This window comes from Ranitomeya imitator, chromosome 3 (assembly GCF_032444005.1).
Source record: "Ranitomeya imitator isolate aRanImi1 chromosome 3, aRanImi1.pri, whole genome shotgun sequence".
Taxonomy (NCBI): Eukaryota; Metazoa; Chordata; class Amphibia; order Anura; family Dendrobatidae; genus Ranitomeya; species Ranitomeya imitator.
In genome coordinates, this window is record NC_091284.1 from 332490864 (window position 1) to 332512353 (window position 21490).

General features: G+C 43.7%; 1 protein-coding gene and 1 long non-coding RNA gene across 2 annotated transcripts in view; both read left to right on the forward strand.

Annotated features, from left to right (window-relative positions):
* Positions 1–21490, forward strand: part of SLC9A1 (solute carrier family 9 member A1) — a 113102-nt gene that overhangs the window by 39325 nt on the left and 52287 nt on the right. The window contains exons 3-4 of the mRNA XM_069756736.1: positions 3515–3765; positions 3874–4091. Of these exons, the coding sequence (XP_069612837.1) occupies positions 3515–3765; positions 3874–4091 (469 nt within the window). The remainder of the gene's footprint in view (positions 1–3514; positions 3766–3873; positions 4092–21490) is intronic.
* LOC138669894 (uncharacterized) lies at positions 15586–21406 on the forward strand. The gene is made up of 3 exons (XR_011319260.1): positions 15586–16893; positions 16993–17139; positions 18407–21406. It is a non-coding gene; the product is annotated as an uncharacterized lncRNA (long non-coding RNA).

Sequence of the window (21490 nt, forward strand, 5' to 3'; positions counted from 1 at the left end):
GCAGGCCACAGTTTTCAAGTAACATGGGAAAGAAAAAAGGATTTCTGCTCCCTAAAAGCATCAAACAGTGCAATGCCTTGGTCAAGGGATGAAAACATTAGATATTTCCCTAAAACTTAAGCGTTATCATTGTACTGTTAAGAGATTTGTGGCTGAATCTGAGCACAGACGTGTTCGTGCTGATAAAGGCATAATGAGGAAGGTTTCTGCCAGACAAATTCATGGGATTAAGAGAGCAGCTGCCAAAATACTATTACAAAGCAGCAAACAGTTATTTGAAGCTGTTGGTGCCTCTGGAGTCCCTCAAACCTCAAGGTGTAGGCTGTGGTGCATAAACCTAATATTCAGCCACCCTTAAACAGTGTTCACAAGCAGAAATGGTTAAAGTGGGCCCAGACATACATGAACACTAATTTCCAAATAGTCTTGTTTACTGATGAGTGTCAAGCAACCCTGGATGGTCCATATGGATGGAGTAGTGGATGGTTGGTGGATTGCCACCATGTCCCAACAAGGCTGCGACGTCAGCAAGGAGGTGGAGGAGTCACATTTTGGGCCAGAATCACGGGGAAACAGCTGGTAGGACACTTTAAGGTTCCTGAAGGTGTGAAAATGACCTCTGCAAAGTATTTAGAGTTTCTGACTGACAACTTTCTTCCATGGTCTAAAAAGCAGAAACGTGCCTTCAGGAGCAAAATAATCTTCATGCATGACAATGCACCATCTCATGCTGCAAAGAATACCTCTGAGTCATTGGCTGCTATGGGCATAAAAGGAGATAAACTCATGGTGTGGCCACCATCTTCACCTGACCTCAACCGTACAGAGAATTGGGAGGCTATTCTGACTTAATGCAAAGAAATACAAGCAGAAACTCTCCAAAAACTCACAAGTTCAATGGATGCAAGAATTGTGAAGGTGATATCAAAGAAGGGGTCCTATGTTAACATGTAACTTGGCCTGTTAGGAGGTTTTGGAGTTAAATAGCTGTTTTGTTTAGTGAATGTGACCTCCTAATTCTGCAAATTCCACAAATGAGCATTTTGAGTTCTTTAAAACATATCAAATGTATAGAAATTCTACTGTGCCTAATGATTTGGAACAGTGCATTTTGAGTTTTTATTTTTTTGGGGAGATTATACTGTTAACATTGGGAGGTTTCTTCAATAAAATTCGATGTATAATCTAACGGGTGATGACTTTTATTAGACTGACTGTCATTTGCACCGACCATTTAGGAAAATCCGAGAAATATATCATTTGCATAATAATTTGGAACACAGTGTAATAGCCGCTAGAATACTCAACCTGGTATAGGCTTCAACTCCATAAGGAGGGAACGCAGCTCACCAATGGAGTCATTTATCTTCAGGCGCATAGTAGCTTGCTCAAGCTCAACAGATCAAAAGTATCCCAACTTTATTCACCTAGTGCAGAAAATAAAACCATATGGGCAGCATAATGCATTTCAAACCGTAGGGCTGTGTGCCCACGTTGTATTTTTTAAGCGTTTCCACTGCGTAATTCCGCTGTGGAAACGCTTAAAAACCGCTAACAAAATGCATCCCATTAATTTTAATTGCATTCTGCAATTGCTGTGCCTATGCTGCGTATTTTTCCGCAGCGGAACCGCATCGCGGTAAAATACGCTGCATGTGCTTTAATTTTGTGGGATCGTGGCAATTCCACCGCCATAGACTTGTATAGGAGATAGCGCATGAAAAACGCTTCAAATACGCATCAAAATCCGCATGCGCTTTCCTTGCAAGGGTGTGCGGTTTTGATGAGGAAAAATCTGCTTCTGTTTTGCAACGTGGGCACATAGCCTTACAGTATACTTCTATTATCACAGGTGCCTGGATTTGTAGATATTTGCTCCATACCCAGGTCCTCAGGTGTGATTGTAACATGTGCTTGACATAGGAGAATGTATCCTTTTTTTTGCCACATCAACAGTTTTCTTTGCCCAGATGGCTGGGCAGTAATCTCATTTCAATAGCTTAGCTTGTCTCTGAATTAGAGAACCTGTCACCCCCCCACCCCCCACCCCCTAGGCGTTTGTAACTAAAAGAGACACCTTGTTCTGCACTAATGCTGCTTTCTGTCAAGGTGGCTCTTTTAGTTCAGGTCCCTTGCACTGCTGAAAGTCATTTTTGAAATTTGTTCCTTATACCGTGAAATCGCCATGGGGCAGGTCTTTCCTCCCCGAATCCAAAAGCACCACAGCTGTCAATCATGGCCTCTGCGCACCGGGTGCTGCCTCCTCTTCCTTCATTAGCGTCCCCGGCGCCTGCACTGTTAGTTCGAAGGGCAGCGCAACTGCGGGTGCCCGAAAAAAAACAAAAAAAACAACACAGGTGCTGGGGACGCTAATGAAGGAAGAGGAGGCGGCACGCAGAGGCCAGGATTGACGGCTGTGGTGCATCTAGATTCGGGGGGGGGGGGGGAAAGACCTGCCTCCGTGGCAGTGTCACGGTATGAGGAACAAATTTCAAAAACAATTATTTCAGCAGTACCAGGGACCCGAACTAAAAGAGCCACCTTGACAGAATGCAGCATTAGTGCAGCACAAGGTGGCTCTTTTAGTTACAAACGCCTGGGGGGGGGGGAAGGGGACAGGTTCCCTTTAAGCATGATGGTGAAACAGGCTCTTTAAGCTATTGTAATTAATCCGGTAACTGGCCCCCTCAATACAATAAGTGCAAACGCCTGGGGGGGGGGGGGGAAGGGGACAGGTTCCCTTTAAGCATGATGGTGAAACAGGCTCTTTAAGCTATTGTAATTAATCCGGTAACTGGCCCCCTCAATACAATAAGTGCTGTCCTATGGCAAGCAGAAGCTGAAAGTGGCCTGGAGCTAAAGTAGATGTCTTAAGATCGGGGCACCTTTTATCCAGTTATTTTAATGTCACGTGTGAATACTTTCAAAAGGATTCTGCAGCCCTTCTGGAATGAATTTTAAAAGTAACTACTTTAGCCTTATGTTTATAGTCTCTCATTCATAATGCATGCAGTTTTTATTGTGAAATTTGCTTACAGACATTTTCCACTTTCAAGAAAGTGGACTCCAAACACTGTAAAATAACAAGCCGATCAGGTACTTTCTCTCTCCAGCTTCTCTCCACTTCTCTGTTTTGGCGGCTTTGGTGATTTCATGTTGACAGCGCGCATTGCTGCCGTAGCCAACTACTGATTGCAGCTGCTCCTGGCATCTACTTTGGCACAGCTGCTGAGCTCATTGGCTACAGAACTGATGCACACTGCTGAGGCTATGTGATTGCTGCAGCCAAAGCACGGTTAGCCGGTGCTGGTCTCTGGGAGGGTGGGTACCTACTGTTTATTTTAGAGCATTTGGGGTTCACTTTCGTAAAAAGTAGAAAAAATAGTTTAAGCCTTATTTTTTAACTGAACATTAACTAACTTTAGGAATTGTTGGCTACCTAGCCTTAAAGTGCTAACATGTAAGTGTCTAGTTTGCTTGTTGACCTCTAGTTGATGGATTTGTCTCCTTTTAGGTTTTGTACCATCTGTTTGAAGAGTTTTCTCGCTTGGATCAGGTGAAATTCCGTGATATCTCCTTGGGGTTCCTGAGTTTCTTCATTGTTTCCCTTGGAGGAGTTTTTGTAGGAATTGTATATGGCATAATCGCAGCATTCACTTCTCGGTTTACATCCCACATCAGAGTTATTGAGCCGCTATTTGTTTTTTTGTATAGCTATATGGCTTACATGTCAGCAGAACTTTTCCATCTTTCCGGAATTATGGCGTAAGTTTTATTTCCCTTTTATCTGCTCTGTCTCACTACTACATGTGATACATTTTGTTAATTTTGAATTTGAACTTAACCTTTTGTATGCTCTGTTTTTTATTGCAGTCTTATAGCCTCTGGTGTAGTAATGCGGCCTTATGTTGAGGCTAATATTTCCCATAAGTCTCATACCACAATCAAATATTTCCTGAAGATGTGGAGCAGTGTCAGTGAGACCTTAATTTTTATTTTCCTGGGGGTCTCCACTGTGGCTGGACCCCATTCTTGGAATTGGACCTATGTCATCAGTACCCTTATCTTCTGTCTGATAGCACGTGTACTAGGTACTTATTTTTTGTTACTTTGTGTATTTGTATAACGCATGCTGTTTAAGAGGCTACTATCTTGGCAGCGTACTTCCTGAATTGTCTTTATAGAGAATGCTGGAGGGGAGGATTGTTAAATTATAAATATGTGCCTGTTTTTCAATTTTTATTTTTTCTTCTTTTGACCACAAAAAAAAGCTACAAAAGTTTTATAAACTGTGTTCTCCTTTCTGTAGTAGAAATTATATGTATATATAGTGAGTGGGACTATAAACTACTACTTGGACTGGTGGTGTGTTTTATCTTTTTTCTTTAACGTTAAGATTTTTTTTCCTTATTCTTTCTTTACTTCACACGTGCCCTCCTCATGAAGTTGGGAAAGTCTTTTTTGGCGGGCATTTGACCACACAAGCGCATTCCTTTTTATTTCTAACTTCCCCTTTAACTGGGGCTGGTATATTAGCCCCTTGTACTAGTGGAATTTCTGCTTGATGGGTGCTTAGCAGAGGTGCCTGGATCTCCTCGGAACCAGCAGCTCCTGCTCCCTACCCATCTATCGCATGATCATTGGGTCTGGAGGAGGAAGCACTGTCACTAATCTGTATACACAATTGTTGTTCATCATTGTATTGTGTACAAAGTGATCAAGGAGGCAAACATGATGATAAATCATACCTACGGTCTCCATGGAGAATCCGGCTGTGTATGACAGACGAATTCTCGCACCTAATGCTGCACAATCTTCTTCAGTGTTTGTTCTGTATTGACTTTTTAGAACGTCAGTAGAGAGAGAAGTTGTGTAGCCCCCAGGCGTTAAACCCCTTTCCAACATCAGGCGTAATAATACACCGATGTCGGAGACACTCCCTTTGATGTGGGCTCTGTTATGAAAGGTAATTCAGTACCACAATGGACATAGAGATCAGCGCACATACAGTGACCTGGCAATAACCCAAAAAACAAGAACGAGCTCTGAGACGTGGGAACTCTGTTGACCGCAATCCCTAATCCTCTCCAACCACACTAAAGGCAGCCGTGGATTGCGCCTAACGCTCCCTATGCAACTCGGCACGGCCTGAGAAACTAGCTAGCCTGAAGATAGAAAATAAGCCTACCTTGCCTCAGAGAAATACCCCAAAGGAAAAGGCAGCCCCCACATATAATGACTGTGAGTTAAGATGAAAAGACAAACGTAGAGATGAAATAGATTTAGCAAAGTGAGGCCCAACTTTCTGAACAGAGCGAGGATAGGAAAGGTAACTTTGCGGTCAACACAAAACCCTACAAACACCACGCAAAGGGGGCAAAAAGACCCTACCGAACTAACGGCACGGAGGTACACCCTCTGCGTCCCAGAGCTTCCAGCAAGCAGTAAAAAACAAATTGACAAGCTGGACAGAAAAAAACAGCAAACAAATAGCAAAGCGGAACTTAGCTATGCAGAGCTGCAGGCCACAGGAACGATCCAGGAGGAAACAGGTCCAATACTAGAACATTGACTGGAGGCCAGGATAAAAGCACTAGGTGGAGTTAAATAGAGCAGCACCTAACGACTTCACCACATCACCTGAGGAAGGAAACTCAGAAGCCGCAGTACCACTTTCCTCCACCAACGGAAGCTCACAGAGAGAACCAGCCGAAGTACCACTTGTGACCACAGGAGGGAGCTCCGCCACAGAATTCACAACAGGGCTCCGGTGGTGAGCTCACAACTTTCCCAGCACATGTCAGATGTTTTGAACAGCTGACATGTGCCCGGAAGAGCTGCGGGTGGAATTGAGTTCAACCTGCTGCTATTAACCCGTTAAATGCCGCTGTCCAACGCTGACAGCGGCAATTAACATGCACTTCCGGCAATCACGCCGGAAATCCGTCCATCGATGACTCCTGTCACATGATCGCAGGTCATCGATGGGTTGGCATGACAATCAGAGGTTTCCTGCAGACCTCTATGGTCGTCAGTGCCAGATTGCTATGAGAGCTGCTCGGTGGTTGGCACTCATAGCAAGTGAGTAATTCTGCTACAAACAGGCAATCTGATCATCGCCTGTATGTAGCAGAACCGATCGGGTTATGTCAGCATCTAGTCTCCCATGGAGACTATTGAAGCATGCCAAGAGTAAAAAATATATATATATATAAAAAAGTAAGGGTATGTGCACATGATGCAGATTTAGTGCAGAACTGCACTGTGATTTACAGTACAATGTAAATCAATGTGAAAAAAAAAGCAGTGCACATGGTGCAGAAAAATCTGCGCAGATTTCAAAGAAGTGCACGTCGCTTCTTTTTTGCAGTTCTGCAGCGTTTCTGCACTTCTCCATTATAGAAATCCACAGTGGTAAAAACTGCACAAATAACGCATAAAAAATGCACCTGCGGATTCTGCCAGGAGGTGCAGATTAAGGCTATGTGCACATGTTCAGGTTTTTTCGCATTTTTATCGCGTTTTTTCGTGTTAAAAACTATATAAAAACTCATTAAAAACGCATACATTACGCATTCCATCATTTTAGAATGCATTCTGCATGTTTTGTGCACATGGATGCGTTTTTTTCACGGAAAAAAACGCATCGCAGTAAAAAAATGAGCATGTTCATTATTTTTGCGGATTTTCTGCGTTTTTCCCGCAATTCTATGCATTTGGGAAAAACGCACCAAAAACGCGGTAAAAATGCATGCGGATTTCTGGCAGAAATGTCCTGTTTTTGTCAGGAAAATTTCTGCAAGAAATCCTGACGTGTGCACATACCCTTAGTGCAGAAAATTCTGCACCACATTTCCTACGTGTGCACATAGCCTGAGGGTATGTGCACACGTTGCTTATTCTCTGCGGATCCGCAGCGCTTTTTGAGGTGCAGAAACGCTGCAGATCCGCAATTCATTTACAGTACAATGTAAATCAATGAGAAAAAAAATGCTGTTCACACTTTGAGGAAAATCCGCTGCTGAAACGCAGCGGTTTAATAGAAGTAGCATGTCACTTCTTTTTTGTGAATCTGCAGCGTTTTTGTACCCATTCCTTTATAGAAAACCGCAGGGGTAAAAACCACAGCAAATCCGCAAGAAAACCGCAGCAAAAACGCACAAAAAATGCTGCGGAACCGCAGGTGCGTTTTCTGCCAGGAGAGGCAGAATCCGCACCAGAAATTCCTAAGCCTAATCCGCAACGTGTGCACATAGCCTTAACCCCTTAACGACCGCCGATATGCCTTTTAACGGCGGAAGTTAAGGGTACGTAAACCACAGCTGTGGAAAAAGTGAATAGCGCCCCCCAGTGTCGGATTTTCTCTGGGGTCTCGGTTGCCGGGGGTAGCCGAGACCCCAGACAACATGATTTGTTGTTTTTTTTACCGACCCCGAGTTGCGATCGCCGGTAATTAACCGTTTACCGGCGATCGCAAAAAAAGAAGAAAAAAAACACGGTTTCCCTTATAATTTCTCTGTCCTCTGATGTGATCGCACATCAGAGGACAGAGAAATTGGATCCGCTGATAGCCCCCCGATACTCACCTGTCTCCCCCGCTGCTGCTCGTGGCTCCCGATGGACGCCGCCATCTTTTTCCGACCAAAAATGGCAGTGCGCCCGCCGACCGGCACCCGGAGGATCTTTGGGGTCTCTGCTGCCGGGGGTAGCCGAGACTCCAAAGAACATGGTCGGCCCTTGTTTTGCGATCACCGGTAATTAACTGTTTACCGGTGGTCGAAAAAAAACCAAAAAAAAGCTGTCATTCTCTGTCCTCTGATGTGATCGCACATCAGAGGACAGAGAAATAGGGGGATTCGGGGACCCTATCATACTTACCGGTGTCCCTGGGTCCTCCTGCGCCCCCTCCTGCCCGCCGGCTTCTTCATCGGGATAGAAAATGGCGGGCGTATGTGCAGTGCGCCCGCCATCTGCCGGCCGGCAGGAGAGAGGAGTTGGGGCTAAAATTAGGGTTAGGGTTGGGGCTAAAATTAGGGTTAGGGTTGGGGCTAAAATTAGGGTTAGGGTTGGGGCTAAAATTAGGGTTAGGGTTGGGGCTAAATTTAGGGTTAGGATTGGGACTAAATTTAGGGTTCGGGCTAGGGCTAGGCTTCTTCACACTTGCGTCGGTACGGGGTCGTCGCAATGCATCGGCCCGACGTACTCACGCACGTTGTGAAAATTGTGCACAACATGGGCAGCGGATGCAGTTTTTCAACGCATCCGCTGCCCAGTCTATGTCCTGGAGAGGAGGGGGCAGAGTTACGGCCACGCATGCGCGGAAATGGCGGACGCGACGTACAAAAAAAAGGTTACATTGAACGTCCGCCAAAATATAACGGATCCAGTGCACGACGGACGCAACGTGTGGCCATCCGTCGGCAATACAAGTCTATGGGCAAAAAAGGCATCCTGCGGGCACATTTGCAAGATCCGTTTTTTTGTCCAAAACGACGGATTGCGACGGATGCCACATGACGCAAGTGTGAAAGTAGCCTTAGGGTTGGGGCTAAAGTTAGGGCTAGGGTTAGGGTTAAATTTAGGGTTAGGGTTGGGGCTAAATTTAGGGTTAGGGCTAAAATTAGGGTTGGGGCTAAAGTTAGGGCTAGGGTTAGGGTTGGGGCTAAAGTTAGGGCTAGGGTTAGGGTTGGGGCTAAAGTTAGGGTTAGGGTTGGGGCTAAAGTTAGGGTTAGGGTTGGGGCTAAAGTTAGGGTTGGGGGTAAAGTTAGGGCTAGGGTTGCGTCTAAAGTTAGGGTTAGTGTTGGGATTAGGGTTAGGGTTTGGATTAGGGCTGGTATTAGGCTTAGGGTTGGCATTAGGGTTATGTTTGGGATTAGGGTTACATTTGGGATTAGGGTTAGGTTTAGGATTAGGGTTAAGGTTAGGGTTGGGATTAGGGATATGGGTGTATTGGGATTAGTGTTAGGTTTGAGGTTAGGGTTGAGATTAGGATTAGGGGTGTGTTGGATTTAGAGTTTTGATTAGGGTTATGGTTAGGGTTGAGGTTAGGGTTGAGATTAGGGTTGTTTTGGGGTTAGGGTTGTGATTATCGTTAGGGTTGTGATTAGGATTATGGATCGGGTTGGGATTAGGGTTAGTGGTGTGTTGGGGTTAGCGTTGGAATTAGAATTGGGCGGTTTCCACTGTTTAGGTACATCAGGGGGTCTCCAAACACGACAGCCAATTTCGCGCTCAAAAAGTCAAATGATGCACCCTTCCTTCTGAGCTCTGCCGTGTGCATAAACAGTGGTTTACCCCACATATGGGGTACCAGCAAACTCGGGACAAATTGGACAACAACTTTTGGGGTCCAATTTCTCTTGTTACCCGTGTGAAAATAAAAACTTTGGGGCTAAAAAATCTTTTTTGTGGAAAAAAAAATATATTTTTTATTTTCACGACTCTGCATTATAAACTTCTGTGAAGCACTTGGGCATTCAAAGTTCTCACCACACATCTATATAAGTTCCATGGGGGGTCTAGTTTCCAAAATGGGGTCACTTGTGGGGGGTTTCCACTGTTAAGGCACATCAGGGGCTCTCCAAACGCGACATGGCGTCCGATCTCAATTCCAGCCAATTCTACATTGAAAAAGTAAAACGGCGCTCCTTCACTTCCAAGCTCTGCGGTGCGCCCAAACAGTGGTTTACCCTCACATATGGGGTATCGACGTACTCAGGAGAAATTGCACAATAACTTTTGTGGTCTAATTTCTCCTGTTACCCTTGTGAAAATAAAAATTTGGGGGCAAAAAGATCATTTTTGTAGATAAAATTAGATTTTTTATTTTCTCGGCTCTACGTTATAAACTTCTGTGAAACTTCTGTTTAAAGTGCTCACCACACATCTAGATAAGTTCCTTAAAGGGTCTAATTTCCAAAATGGTGTCACTTGTGGGGGGTTTCCACTAGGCACATCAGGGGCTCTCTAAACGTGACATGTCATCCAATCTCAATTCCAGCCAATTCTGCATTGAAAAATTCAAACGGCGCTCCTTCACTTCCAAGTTCTGCGGTGCGCCCTAACAGTGGTTTACCCCCACATATGGGGTATCGGCGTATTCAGGAGAAATTGCACAGCAAAATTTATGGTTAAATTTCTGTTTTTACACTTGGGAAAATAAAAAAAAAATGGTTCTGAAGTAAAATGTTTGCAAAAAAAAAAGGAAAATGTCATTTTTTCCTTCCACATTGTTTCAGTTCCTGTGAAGCACGTAAAGGGTTAATAAACTTCTTGAATGTGGTTTTGAGCACCTTGAGGGGTGCAGTTTTTAGAATGGTGTCACACTTGGGTATTTTCTATCATATAGACCCCTGAAATGACTTCAAATGAGATGTGGTCCCTAAAAAAAATGGTGTTGTAAAAATGAGAAATTGCTGGTCAACTTTTAACCCTTATAACTCCCTAACAATAAAACATTTTGTTTCCAAAATTGTACTGATGTAAAGTAGACATGTGGGAAATGTTATTTATTAACTATTTTTTTTCTGATTTAAGGGCATAAAAATACAAAGTTTGAAAATTGCAAAATTTTAAAAATTTTCGCCATATTTCCGTTTTTTTTTCATAATCGCAAGTAATATCGAAGAAATGTTACCACTAACATGAAGTACAATATGTCATGAAAAAACAATCTCTCAGAATCAGCGGGATCCCTTAAAGCGTTCGAGTTATAACCTCATAAAGTGACTGTGGTCAGAATTGTAAAAATTTTCTCGGTCATTAAGTACCAAATTGGCTCTGTCACTAAGGTGTTAAAGTTCAAATCGCCCCCCTTTCATCCCATAAAAAAACAAAAAAAAAAACATACACATAATTGGTATCGTCGGGTTCAGAATTGCCCGATCTATCAATAAAAAAGGGGAGATGCTACGGTTATCGGAAAATGGCACAATTTTTTTTTTTTTTTTAACAAAGTTTGAAATTTTTTTCACCACATAAATAAAAAAGAACCTAGACATGTTTGGTGGCTATAATGACAGGCCAGTTTTAGCATTTAGTGAACATAGGAAAAAAGCAAAACAAAAAACTACTGTGGGATTGCACTTTTTTTGCAATGTCACCGCACTTGGAATTTTTTTCCCGTTTTCCAGTACACAATATGATAAAACCAATGGTGTCGTTCAGAAGTACAACTCGTCCCTCACATGGCCATATTGACAGAAAAATAAAAAAGTTATGGCTCTGGGAAGAAGGGGAGCAAAAAACTTAAATGCCTCCGGGGTTTAAAGTCTATGGACAGTCAAGCAAAGGAATTAATTTAGTACTCTAGTTTCAGCAGTTAAATTGTATTAATTTGTTTTTTTCCCCCTATTTTACTCTTTCTGCATGGTCTTTTGGCAGTGTGCAGCAGTGGTATCACAACTACAGAGCACGTGACTGCTGCAGCAGCCAATTACTGGCTCAGCATAGATGCCGATGTAGTCAACACAAGACCGCCAAGCCCAGTGATTGGCTCAAGTGGTCATGCACTGTATAATCTCTTATTTTTGCAGCAGTAAATTTTATATTTTGATAGATGTGAGTTTTTGACCCATAAATGCTGTTCGGAAAAAAAACAAGAAATGTAAAAACGAGCTTAAAGGCTTTTTCAACAAAAAAATATAGTTAATAGTGACTCGTCATTTTTTTACTTTCCTTACAAAGTTCATAAATGTCTTATGCCAATAGAATAATAATGATAAAATCTATACATCTTGAATATCACCAATTGTAGTGCCTTGAAGAATAATGTCCCCCCTCCATTTTTACCACACAATGAATGCCATAAAGACAATTGCGGAATTGCGTTTTTTCACCTCCCTTGGCTTGGAATTTTAAGACATTACCAGAAATGGGCCCGATTCTATTGCATGTATGTTTGTGTGTGTGTATATGTATATATATATATATATATATATATATATATATATATATATATATATATATATATATATATATATATATATTATATATATGTATGTATATGTACTCGAGTATAAGCCGACCCCCCCCCCCCCCTAATTTTGCCACAAAAAACTGGGAAATCTTATTGACTCGAGTATAAGGCCATGTTCACACTTTGCGGTTTTTACCGTGGAACCGCGGCGATTGTGCAGCTGCGGGTCTGCTGCAGTTTTCATTGTGTTTACAGTAACATGTAAACCCTATGGAAACCGCAAACCGCTGTGCACATGCTGCGGGAAAAACCGTGCGGGTACGCAGCGGTTTACAACCCGCAGCATGTCACTACTTTGTGCAGAATCTCGGCGGTTCTGCACTCATACGAATGCATTGATCTGCTTACTTCCCGCATGGGGCTGTCTGTGCCCACCATGCGGGAAGTAAGCGGATAATGTGCGGGTGGTACCCGGGGTGGAGGAGAGGAGACTCTCCTCCAGGCCCCGGGAACCATATTTCTGTAAAAAAAAAAAAAAAAGAATTAAAATAAAAAATAATGCTATACTCACCTCTCAGCTTACCAGGAGCACTAAACAAGACAGGTAAGTATCAGGTAGAGCAGTAAAGTCAATCTAGCTATTCAAAAGCAACACCCATGTGGGCTGCAGATGCATATGGTCAAATAATAGCGCAATATCAGTGTACACTCACCAGACAGTGCAGAGGAGAGACATTTTGTGCTTTATCCATTATATGCGGGACTTTCCCTGTCATATGTTTAGGGGTATTTTGGAGGGACTGTCCTCTTTCGGCCCTTCATTGGAACGTATACGCTGTGACTTATTACTGATCGTGTTTTAATCATTTTTATGTATTAATAAAGATTTAATTATATATTGTCCATGATATGCTCCTTATTCTCCTCTTTTGATATTGCTGCATATGCAGCATCAATAGTAGGAGTAAATCCCGTAGCGGGACCCGCAACACAAACCGCGATAAATCTGCAGGGATAACCGCAGCGGGTTTGCCCTGCAGATTTATCAAATCCGCTGCGGGAAAACCCGCGGGAGAACCCGCAGCCCCCTTCCCACGTGTGAACATAGCCTAAGCCTAGGGTGGAAAATGCAGCAGCTACCGGTAAATGTCAAAAATAAAAGTAGATACCAATAAAAGTAAAATTAATTGAGACATCAGTAGGTTAAGTGTTTTTGAATATCCATATTGAATCAGGAGCCCCATATAATGCTTTATACAGTTCATTATGGCCCCATAAGATGCTCCATATTAAAATACACCCCATACAATGCTGCATAAAGGTTGATGGCCCCATAAGATGCTCCACACATTATGGCCCCATAAGATGCTCCATACATTATGGCCCATAAGACGCTCCATACATTGTGGCCCCATACGATGCTCCATACATTGTGGCCCCATAAGATGCTCCATACATTATGCCCCATAAGATGCTCCATACATTATGGCCCATAAGACGCTCCATACATTGTGGCCCCATACGATGCTCCATTCATTGTGGCCCCATACGATGCTCCATTCATTGTGGCCCCATACGATGCTCCATTCATTGTGGCCCCATACGATGCTCCATTCATTGTGGCCCCATACGATGCTCCATACATTGTGGCCCCATACGATGCTCCATACATTGTGGCCCCATAAGATGCTCCATACATTGTGGCCCCATAAGATGCTCCATACATTGTGGCCCCATATGCTGTTGCTGCGATTAAAATAAAAAAAATCGCATACTCACCTCTCTTCGCTCAGGCCCCCGGCACTTGCGATAGTCACTTTCCTCGTTCCACGCGACGCTCTGTCTTCCATCCTCCGCACTGACTGTTCAGGCAGAGGGCGGCGCGCACACTAATCGCGTCATCGCGCCCTCTGACCTGAACAGTAAGTGCAGAGGATGGAAGACAGAGCAGCGCGCAGTGGTGTAACGAGGAAGTTGACTATCGCGCAATGCTTACCCGATATACTCACCTGCTCCCGGCGCCGTCCCTGGCAGCGTCTCACTGTCAGATGGTCTCCGGGAGTCGGCGGCATCTTCCTGTGTTCAGCGGTCAAGTACCGCTCATTAAAGTAATGAATATGCGTCCATATTCATTACTTTAATGAGCGGTACCACGTGACCGCTGAATACAGGAAGAGCTGCCTGGAGACCATTGGACATGCAGGGACCGCGCCAGCAGCAGGTGAGTATGTCACCGCAAACACCCCCCCCTTCCCCCACCACCAGCCGACAATGACTCGAGTATAAGCCGAGAGGGTCACTTTCAGCCCGAAAAAGTGGGCTGAAAATCTCGGTTTATACTCGAGTGTATACTGTGTATATATAGATATCTCTGCAGCATCTATGCAGCGAGGAGGATAGGAGAGCAGTATATATACACAAGACATGTCCGGCTCAGCTCTGCTATGTCTGTGCAGCGAGGAGGATAGACACACAGACACCCCCCCTTGGCTAGTAAAACATGCCTCGGTGCAGGCCCCACACCACAGTCTCATTTTGCAGCTGCCGCACTGGGCCATACCGCTAGCAGCTCTCTATACTCTCTACCTCTTACACACAGTGCGGCTGTATCACTGCTCCGCTTCATTCCTACCTTAGACACCAAAATGAGTACAGCAAGGCCTGTGAACTTTGTTGCGTCTCCCCTTCCGCTCCCGGTAATAGTCGGCTGTTGGTTCCGTACTGGTAACTGTCACAGCGCTGCTGTTGGCTCCATATTTAAAATTTACCCACTCCAGACCTTGGACGCGCCCACTTCCCTCTGATTGGCCGATGTCTCTCCACACCCCTGTACATACTCGGCGGTCTGGATTCCAGCGGCTGGGGTCCTTAAGGCGTGGAGTCCTTGCAGCATGGGGTTCTTGCGGTGGGGGAGTCCCAGCAGCAGGGGTCCGACGATGACCCGCTGGTGGTACTGTGCAAGGGCCTTGTACCACCAGCGGGTGCCATATTGGAATACCCATCACTTGGGTATTCCAATATGGCGGTCGGCGTACTTCCGGTGCAGCGCGGTGGATTGTGGGATTCGAGGACGTCCAGACGGAAGTGGATGACAGACAATTTAAGGAATTATATACATAATAATGTTAAATATAATGTTAAATGTTATAATGTTAAATATAATGTTAAAATGAATGGTTTCATTGAAAACTACATTTCGTCCACCAGGAGAGTGGAAGGGGGGAAGTAGCCCTCATATTGCTTTGTTAAATCCAAAATTTAAGTTATGGCTCTTGGAAGGCAAAAGGTAAAAAATGAAAAGAATACAGTTAACCCCTCTCTCCCCCCTAGGTTGTTTTCACCTTTTTGACCAGGCCGTTTTTTTTAAATTCTGACTCTGTGTCTTTGCGGTAATAACTCTGAAAATCTTCAACGTATCCCAGTGATTCTGAGAGTTTTTTTCATGACATGTTGTTCTTCATATTAGTGGTAAATTTAGGTAGATATTATTTGCGTTTATTTATGAAAATATCAAATTTAACAATTTCAACATTTTGCAATTTTAAAACTTTAAATTTTTATGCGCTTTAAACCAGAGAGTTATGTTACCCAAAATGGATAATAAACATTTGCCACATGTCTACTTCACACAAAAATCATTTTTGAAACATTTTTTTTTTTTTTGTTCGGTAAAACATATATCAACAATTTTTCATTTCTACAACAAAATTTACAAAGCCATTTTTTTAGGGACTACATCCTTTTTGAAGTGACTTTCAGGGCCTATAGGACAGAAAATACTCCAAAGTGACACCATTTTCAAAACTACACCCCTCAACGTGCTCAAAACCACATTCAAGAAGTTTATTAATCCTTTAGGGATTAAAGCATTGTGGAAGGAAAAAATGACAATTTTTCTTTCCCACCAAAATTTTAATTTGGCTGCAAATTTTGCATTTTCAAAAGGGTAACAGGAGGAGAAAATGGACCATGCAATTTGTTGTGCAATTTCTCCTGAGTGCCCATATACCTCATGTGGTGGAAAACTGCTGTTTTGCTACACTGCAGGGCTCGAAGGGGAAGGGAGCACTCTTCAACTTTTTCAAGCTCAAAATTGGCTTGAATAGATAGCAAACGCCATATTTTCAGCATAAATGAGTACACCCCCTTTTGAAAAGTAAGATTTTAATACATTTGTTACTGAACACAAGAACAATTTCCAAAATTTCATAAGACTGACTTCCATAGAACACTTTTTAACCCATAACATGAAAGTGAGGTTAATATAACTTTCGTTACAAAATCTTCAGTTTTAATCAAATTAGTTGATTAAAAAATGAATACACCCACATCAAAAATTACTTCATCTAGTATTTTGTATGATCTATACAATTTTCAAGGATATCGCCAAGTCTTCTAGGCATGGAATGAGCAAGTTGGCGACATATTGCAACATCTATCTTTTTACATTCTTCAAGAGCGACTACTTTAGTGCCTGGATTCTGGATGGAAAGTGATGCTCAACTTGTCTCTTCAGAATTCCCCATAAGGCTATGTGCACACATTACGGATTTACCTGCAGATTTTTCCACACTGAATCCGCATCTCTTGGCAGAAAACGCAGGTGCGGTTTTGACGTGTTTTTTAATGCGGTTTTCATTGCGGTTTTTCCTGCAGAATTGTCTGCGTTTTTTTACACCAATAAAGCTATAAACAGAGGCTGCAGCTACAGCTCCGCAGGCCCTACAGGATTCTGATGCTGGGGTTGCTGCTGCAAATCCTCAATCATCACAGAGAGCAGGTAGGCTAAAGTAGATGTCAAAAAATCTTTACATGTATTTTTTGTTACTGTGTTGTGTTCTAAACAATTTATTTTTTTTTAATTTTAGGCGCAGCAGAGGAGAAGGCGAGCGTGCAAAAGAATGTGGGTGTACCCTCTGGTAGCTGAGCACACAGAGAAGGGGCACTTTTATGTGCTTTACACCGATTTTGAGGAGGTAAGTTGCAAAATATCTAAAGACAATTTCTGAATTAAAATGTTTCCAAACATTTTTTCCTATGTAAGTAACCATTTTTTTTTTCTATCAAATTTTCAGATTTCCGGATAAATTTGTTTCCTTCTGCCGTCTCACCATCCCGGCTGTTGATAGACTGGTTCACATTCTGGCACCTCATCTGACATTGAGTGATATGGTGATGAGAAAGGCCATCTCTGCTGAGGAAAGGGTGCTCATCACCTTGCGGTAAGTAACTGATTTTTTGTTTGTATGTCATTGGGCCTCTTTCACACGTCTTGTGTCCGGTACATGTGATGGAAGTTTTCACATGTACCAGAGACACTGACACACGTAGACCCACTCAAATTAATGGGCCTATGCACATATCAGCGTGTTTTCGTGGGCCGTGTGTCCATGGGCAAAACACGCTGACAGGTTAGATTTTTACCTTTACCACGGTCCAAAAAGTGTCCCGCACACAGAGAACACACATTGATGTCCTCTGTGTGACACGCATTGCACTGGTGAAGAAGCGGTACAGAAAGCGCTGTTCCCTGGTGGCAGGTGATGAAGATGCTGTTATCATTCTCCCCTGCTCTGCATGATTTCAGCGCCATCCGGGAAGAGCGGGCTTTGTCTTCAGCACCTGCCACCGTGTAACTGCGCTTACTGTAGCGCTTTTTCCCTGCTAGCCATCTGCGTGGTAATGATGCAGCACATGGGCGGCACGCAGTTGCCACATGTTTGCCGCGCACACACTGACACATGGATATGGATATCTCTGGTACTGTGTTTTACAGTACCTGAAATATCATGTTTAAAACACGCCAGGAAACTGTCAGCATTTTTGGCTGCTATAAGATACGGCCACTGTCTTTCAGAGCTTATCTACAGCATTCTATAATTAAGCCCCCGGGTCAGTGGAGATAGATAAGAAAAAGTAGACACATAATTTGGATTATACCCGTGGGCGGGCGCTATCGTGTGATCATATGCGATAGCTGTGTCGCAGGTCCAGGTGCGGCGCCTCCCTTCTTCTTGTGAATCCACTCTCCTGCTTGCTTCATCGCTCTACTGCGCAGGCATACTTTTATGTCCTGGTGAGGATAGAGAAAAGTCCAGAGTTGTGCACACGCTGGGCCTCTCAGACCTTTCCTTGTGCTTGCTTACTGCAGGAATTAGTCTGCCCTCAACAGGCCAGATAGGTACGGCTGAGCAGCAGAGCGTTGAAGCAAGCAGGAGGGTGGCGGCGTTGCCAAAAGATTGGAGTGGCCGGACACGGACCTGCAAGTCCCATCTAACGTGACCGCCCCACGCAGTTGTCTTATTTTTAAAGTTTGGTTAATTTTTTTTATACCTTTCGTGTTGGACCGGGGTGTTATGGCCAGCATTATAGATTGCTTCAGAAAAGACCTGAAAGGTGGTGGCTGCATAATATATCGCCCATAACTGCTGACAGGTTTCCTTACATTTTTGAGTGACATTTCTAATAATATTTTCTTTTTCTTTGCAGATTTTTGGCCACAGGAGAGAGCTATACATCACTACACCTCTAATTTAGAGTTGGTAAATCCACCATCTCTAAAATTGTGAGGTGCACATGTAACGTGATCTGGCAGAAGTTGTAGCCCATTATGATGCCTTCCCCAACCTAGGAGACTTGGCTGCAGGTTGCAGCAGGCTTTCAGTCTATGGCCAATTTCCCATACTGCATAGGTGCAGTCGATGGTAAACATGTAAGGGTTCAGCAGCCACCACGATCAGGATCACGCTTCTTTAATTATAAAAAGTACCATATTTTTTGCTTTGTAAGATGCTCCGGATTAGAAGACTCACCCCAAATTTTGATGACAAAAATAGGAAAAAAACTTTTTTTAATTGGTGGTGCTTCTTATAATCCATGCGTCTAATTGCTTACCGGGGGTGGTGGCTGCGGTGAAGAGGGGTCCCAGGGTCGCTGCTGGAGGAGGCAGGAGTGAATCGTTGCTGCAGGCTGGGATAATAATAATAATTTTTATTTATATAGCGCCAACATATTCCGCAGCGCTTTACAAATTATAGAGGGGACTTGTACAGACAATAGACATTACAGCATAACAGAAATCACAGTTCAAAATAGATACCAAGAGGAGTGAGGGCCCTGCTCGCAAGCTTACAATCTATAGGAAAAAGGGAGACACGAGAGGTGGATGGTAACAATTGCTTTAGTTATTCGGACCAGCCATAGTGTAAGGGTCGGGTGTTCATGTAAAACCAGTTAACAGCCTAAGTATGTAACAGTACAGACACAGAGGGCTATTAACTGTATAAAGTGTATGAGCACATAATGCAAGGAACCTGGTTATGGCTTAAGGTTTTTTTTTTTGTTTTTTTTTAAATGGGCCACACAGGGATAGTTAGGTTAATGCGTTGAGGCGGTAGGCCAATCTGAACAAATGAGTTTTTAGGGCACGCTTTAAACGGTGGGGATTGGGGATTCATCGTATTAAACCTGGGTAGTGCATTCCAAAGAATCGGCGCATCACGTGAAATGTCTTGGAGATGGGATGAGGGAGTCTGCAGGTGTCCTGTGCTGCAGGGGGGCTCCTGTGCTGCAGGGGTGTCTCCGGTGCTGCGGGGGCTCTATCGACATTTTGTGAAAGGCCAGAGAACCCCCTCCCCCCCACCGGCAGTTCGGAAAAATGGCCGGCGGTAGGTGGCACATGCGCAGATGGAGATCTTGGTGGGACCAAGATCTCGAGAGATGAGATCTCAGCGCTGAAATCTTATCTCCTGAGATCTTGGTGCCGAGATCTCTATCTGTGCATGCGCCACCTGCCGGCAGCCATTTTCACGGAGTCCGTCGCACAGGAAAGCATGGACGAACTGCTGGGGGACTCTGGCCTTTCACAAAATGTCGGCAGAGCCCCCCCACAGGAACGGAGACTCCTGCATCACCCTGGGCAGCAGCGGCCGCGGCCACCCCCTCATCCCAGCCTACAATGATAACCGTAAGCGGTATGTCCCCAAATTTGGGGGAAATAAAGTGCGTCTTACAAAGCGAAAAATATGGTATTTTTCTGTGGTCCTGATGGTGGTGGCTGATGCCCATTACAAATTTGTTGCCACTGATGTTGGTGCCTATGGCAGTACTGGGGACTCTCGGGTGTTGCGAACATCAGATTGGTCTGCAAATTCTTCAAGATTGTGGAATGCTTCCAGCCCCATGACCTTTGCCGGGTTCCACACATCCAGTGTCCTTTGTGATGGTATCGGATGAGGCGTTTCCCTTAATGACAACCCTGCTGTGCCCATAGCCACGAAGGGGACTGAATGCCTGGCGGAGGAATTGTAATTATCGGCTGAGTCGTGAACGAAGATATGTGGAATGCACTTTTGGGATCATGAGTAGTCAGTGGAGTATCTTTCACACACCCATCCATTTGGACACAGCATGCCTTAATCACAGCGTCAACGGTGTCGGTGTACTCCATAACTATGCTCGTGAGTACAGCACTGACGTAGATGTGGAGTACCAGCAGTGATCATTTAATCCAGTGGTCACCGTGGGTCTGGGAAGGCCCTCCAACTCGGGTGTGCGTGTGAGAGAAACCTTCACTGAATACTTTGAGTCCAGAAGGTGCCGTGCACTGGGAATACTCTGTGCTGATGTTGTGCAGTCTGAGCAGCAGAAAAGGATGCAACAAGATTGAACCACTAAAAAGAAGATGCCAAGATCACCATCGAATTCTGTCAGAAGAAGCCAAGTTCAATATAAAATTGTGTTTTTTTGTGTTTTTTTTTATTTCATCTGGATTTGTATGTATTAAAAAATGTATTGTTAATTTCATGTGTTTAGTTTTCTATTTACTAAGTGGTGTTTGTTGAAACAAATTATCATGATTCTTCTCCTTCCCATAGTCCCGTGCCCATATACCATCATACATATCCTCCATCCTATAGTCCCGTGCCCATATACCATCATACATATCCTCCATTCTATAGTCCAGTGCCCATATACCATCATACATGTCCTCCATCCTATAGTCCAGTGCCCATATACCATCATACATATCCTCCATTCTATAGTCCAGTGCCCATATACCATCATACATGTCCTCCATCCTATAGTCCAGTGCCCATATACCATCATCCTCTTATGCCAAAGTATATAAAAAACAAAAATGACATTTTTAAATATAACTCTATTTTAAAACTAATAAAGAAATTGTGACAAACATTGTCATTCTTTTTTCAATATAAAAATATAATAAACTTTTGCCCAAAGAAATACATTTTTGGACCACATAACAAAATATTTGCCAGGCGTTAACAAAGTTTATTGCTCTCTTAGTACTGAAGTGGGCCTTTTTGTGGCAACGTCCAGCTCTGCCTGGCAGACTGGAAATATTTTCAACCAAAATTGCATATTAATGTAAGTACTGATAGTCCGGGCAATACCCATAGGAGGCAGAAGGATCAGTAGGGAAAGTGGCAGTCGGTGAGGGTCCCAGCCTTTGTGTGTTTCCTGCCTCAGAATTATGAGAATAAGTGCTGACTGGTCTGCTGTTTTGGTCTTGGACGGAAAAGTAAAAAAAAAAAAAATACGTCTTCATAC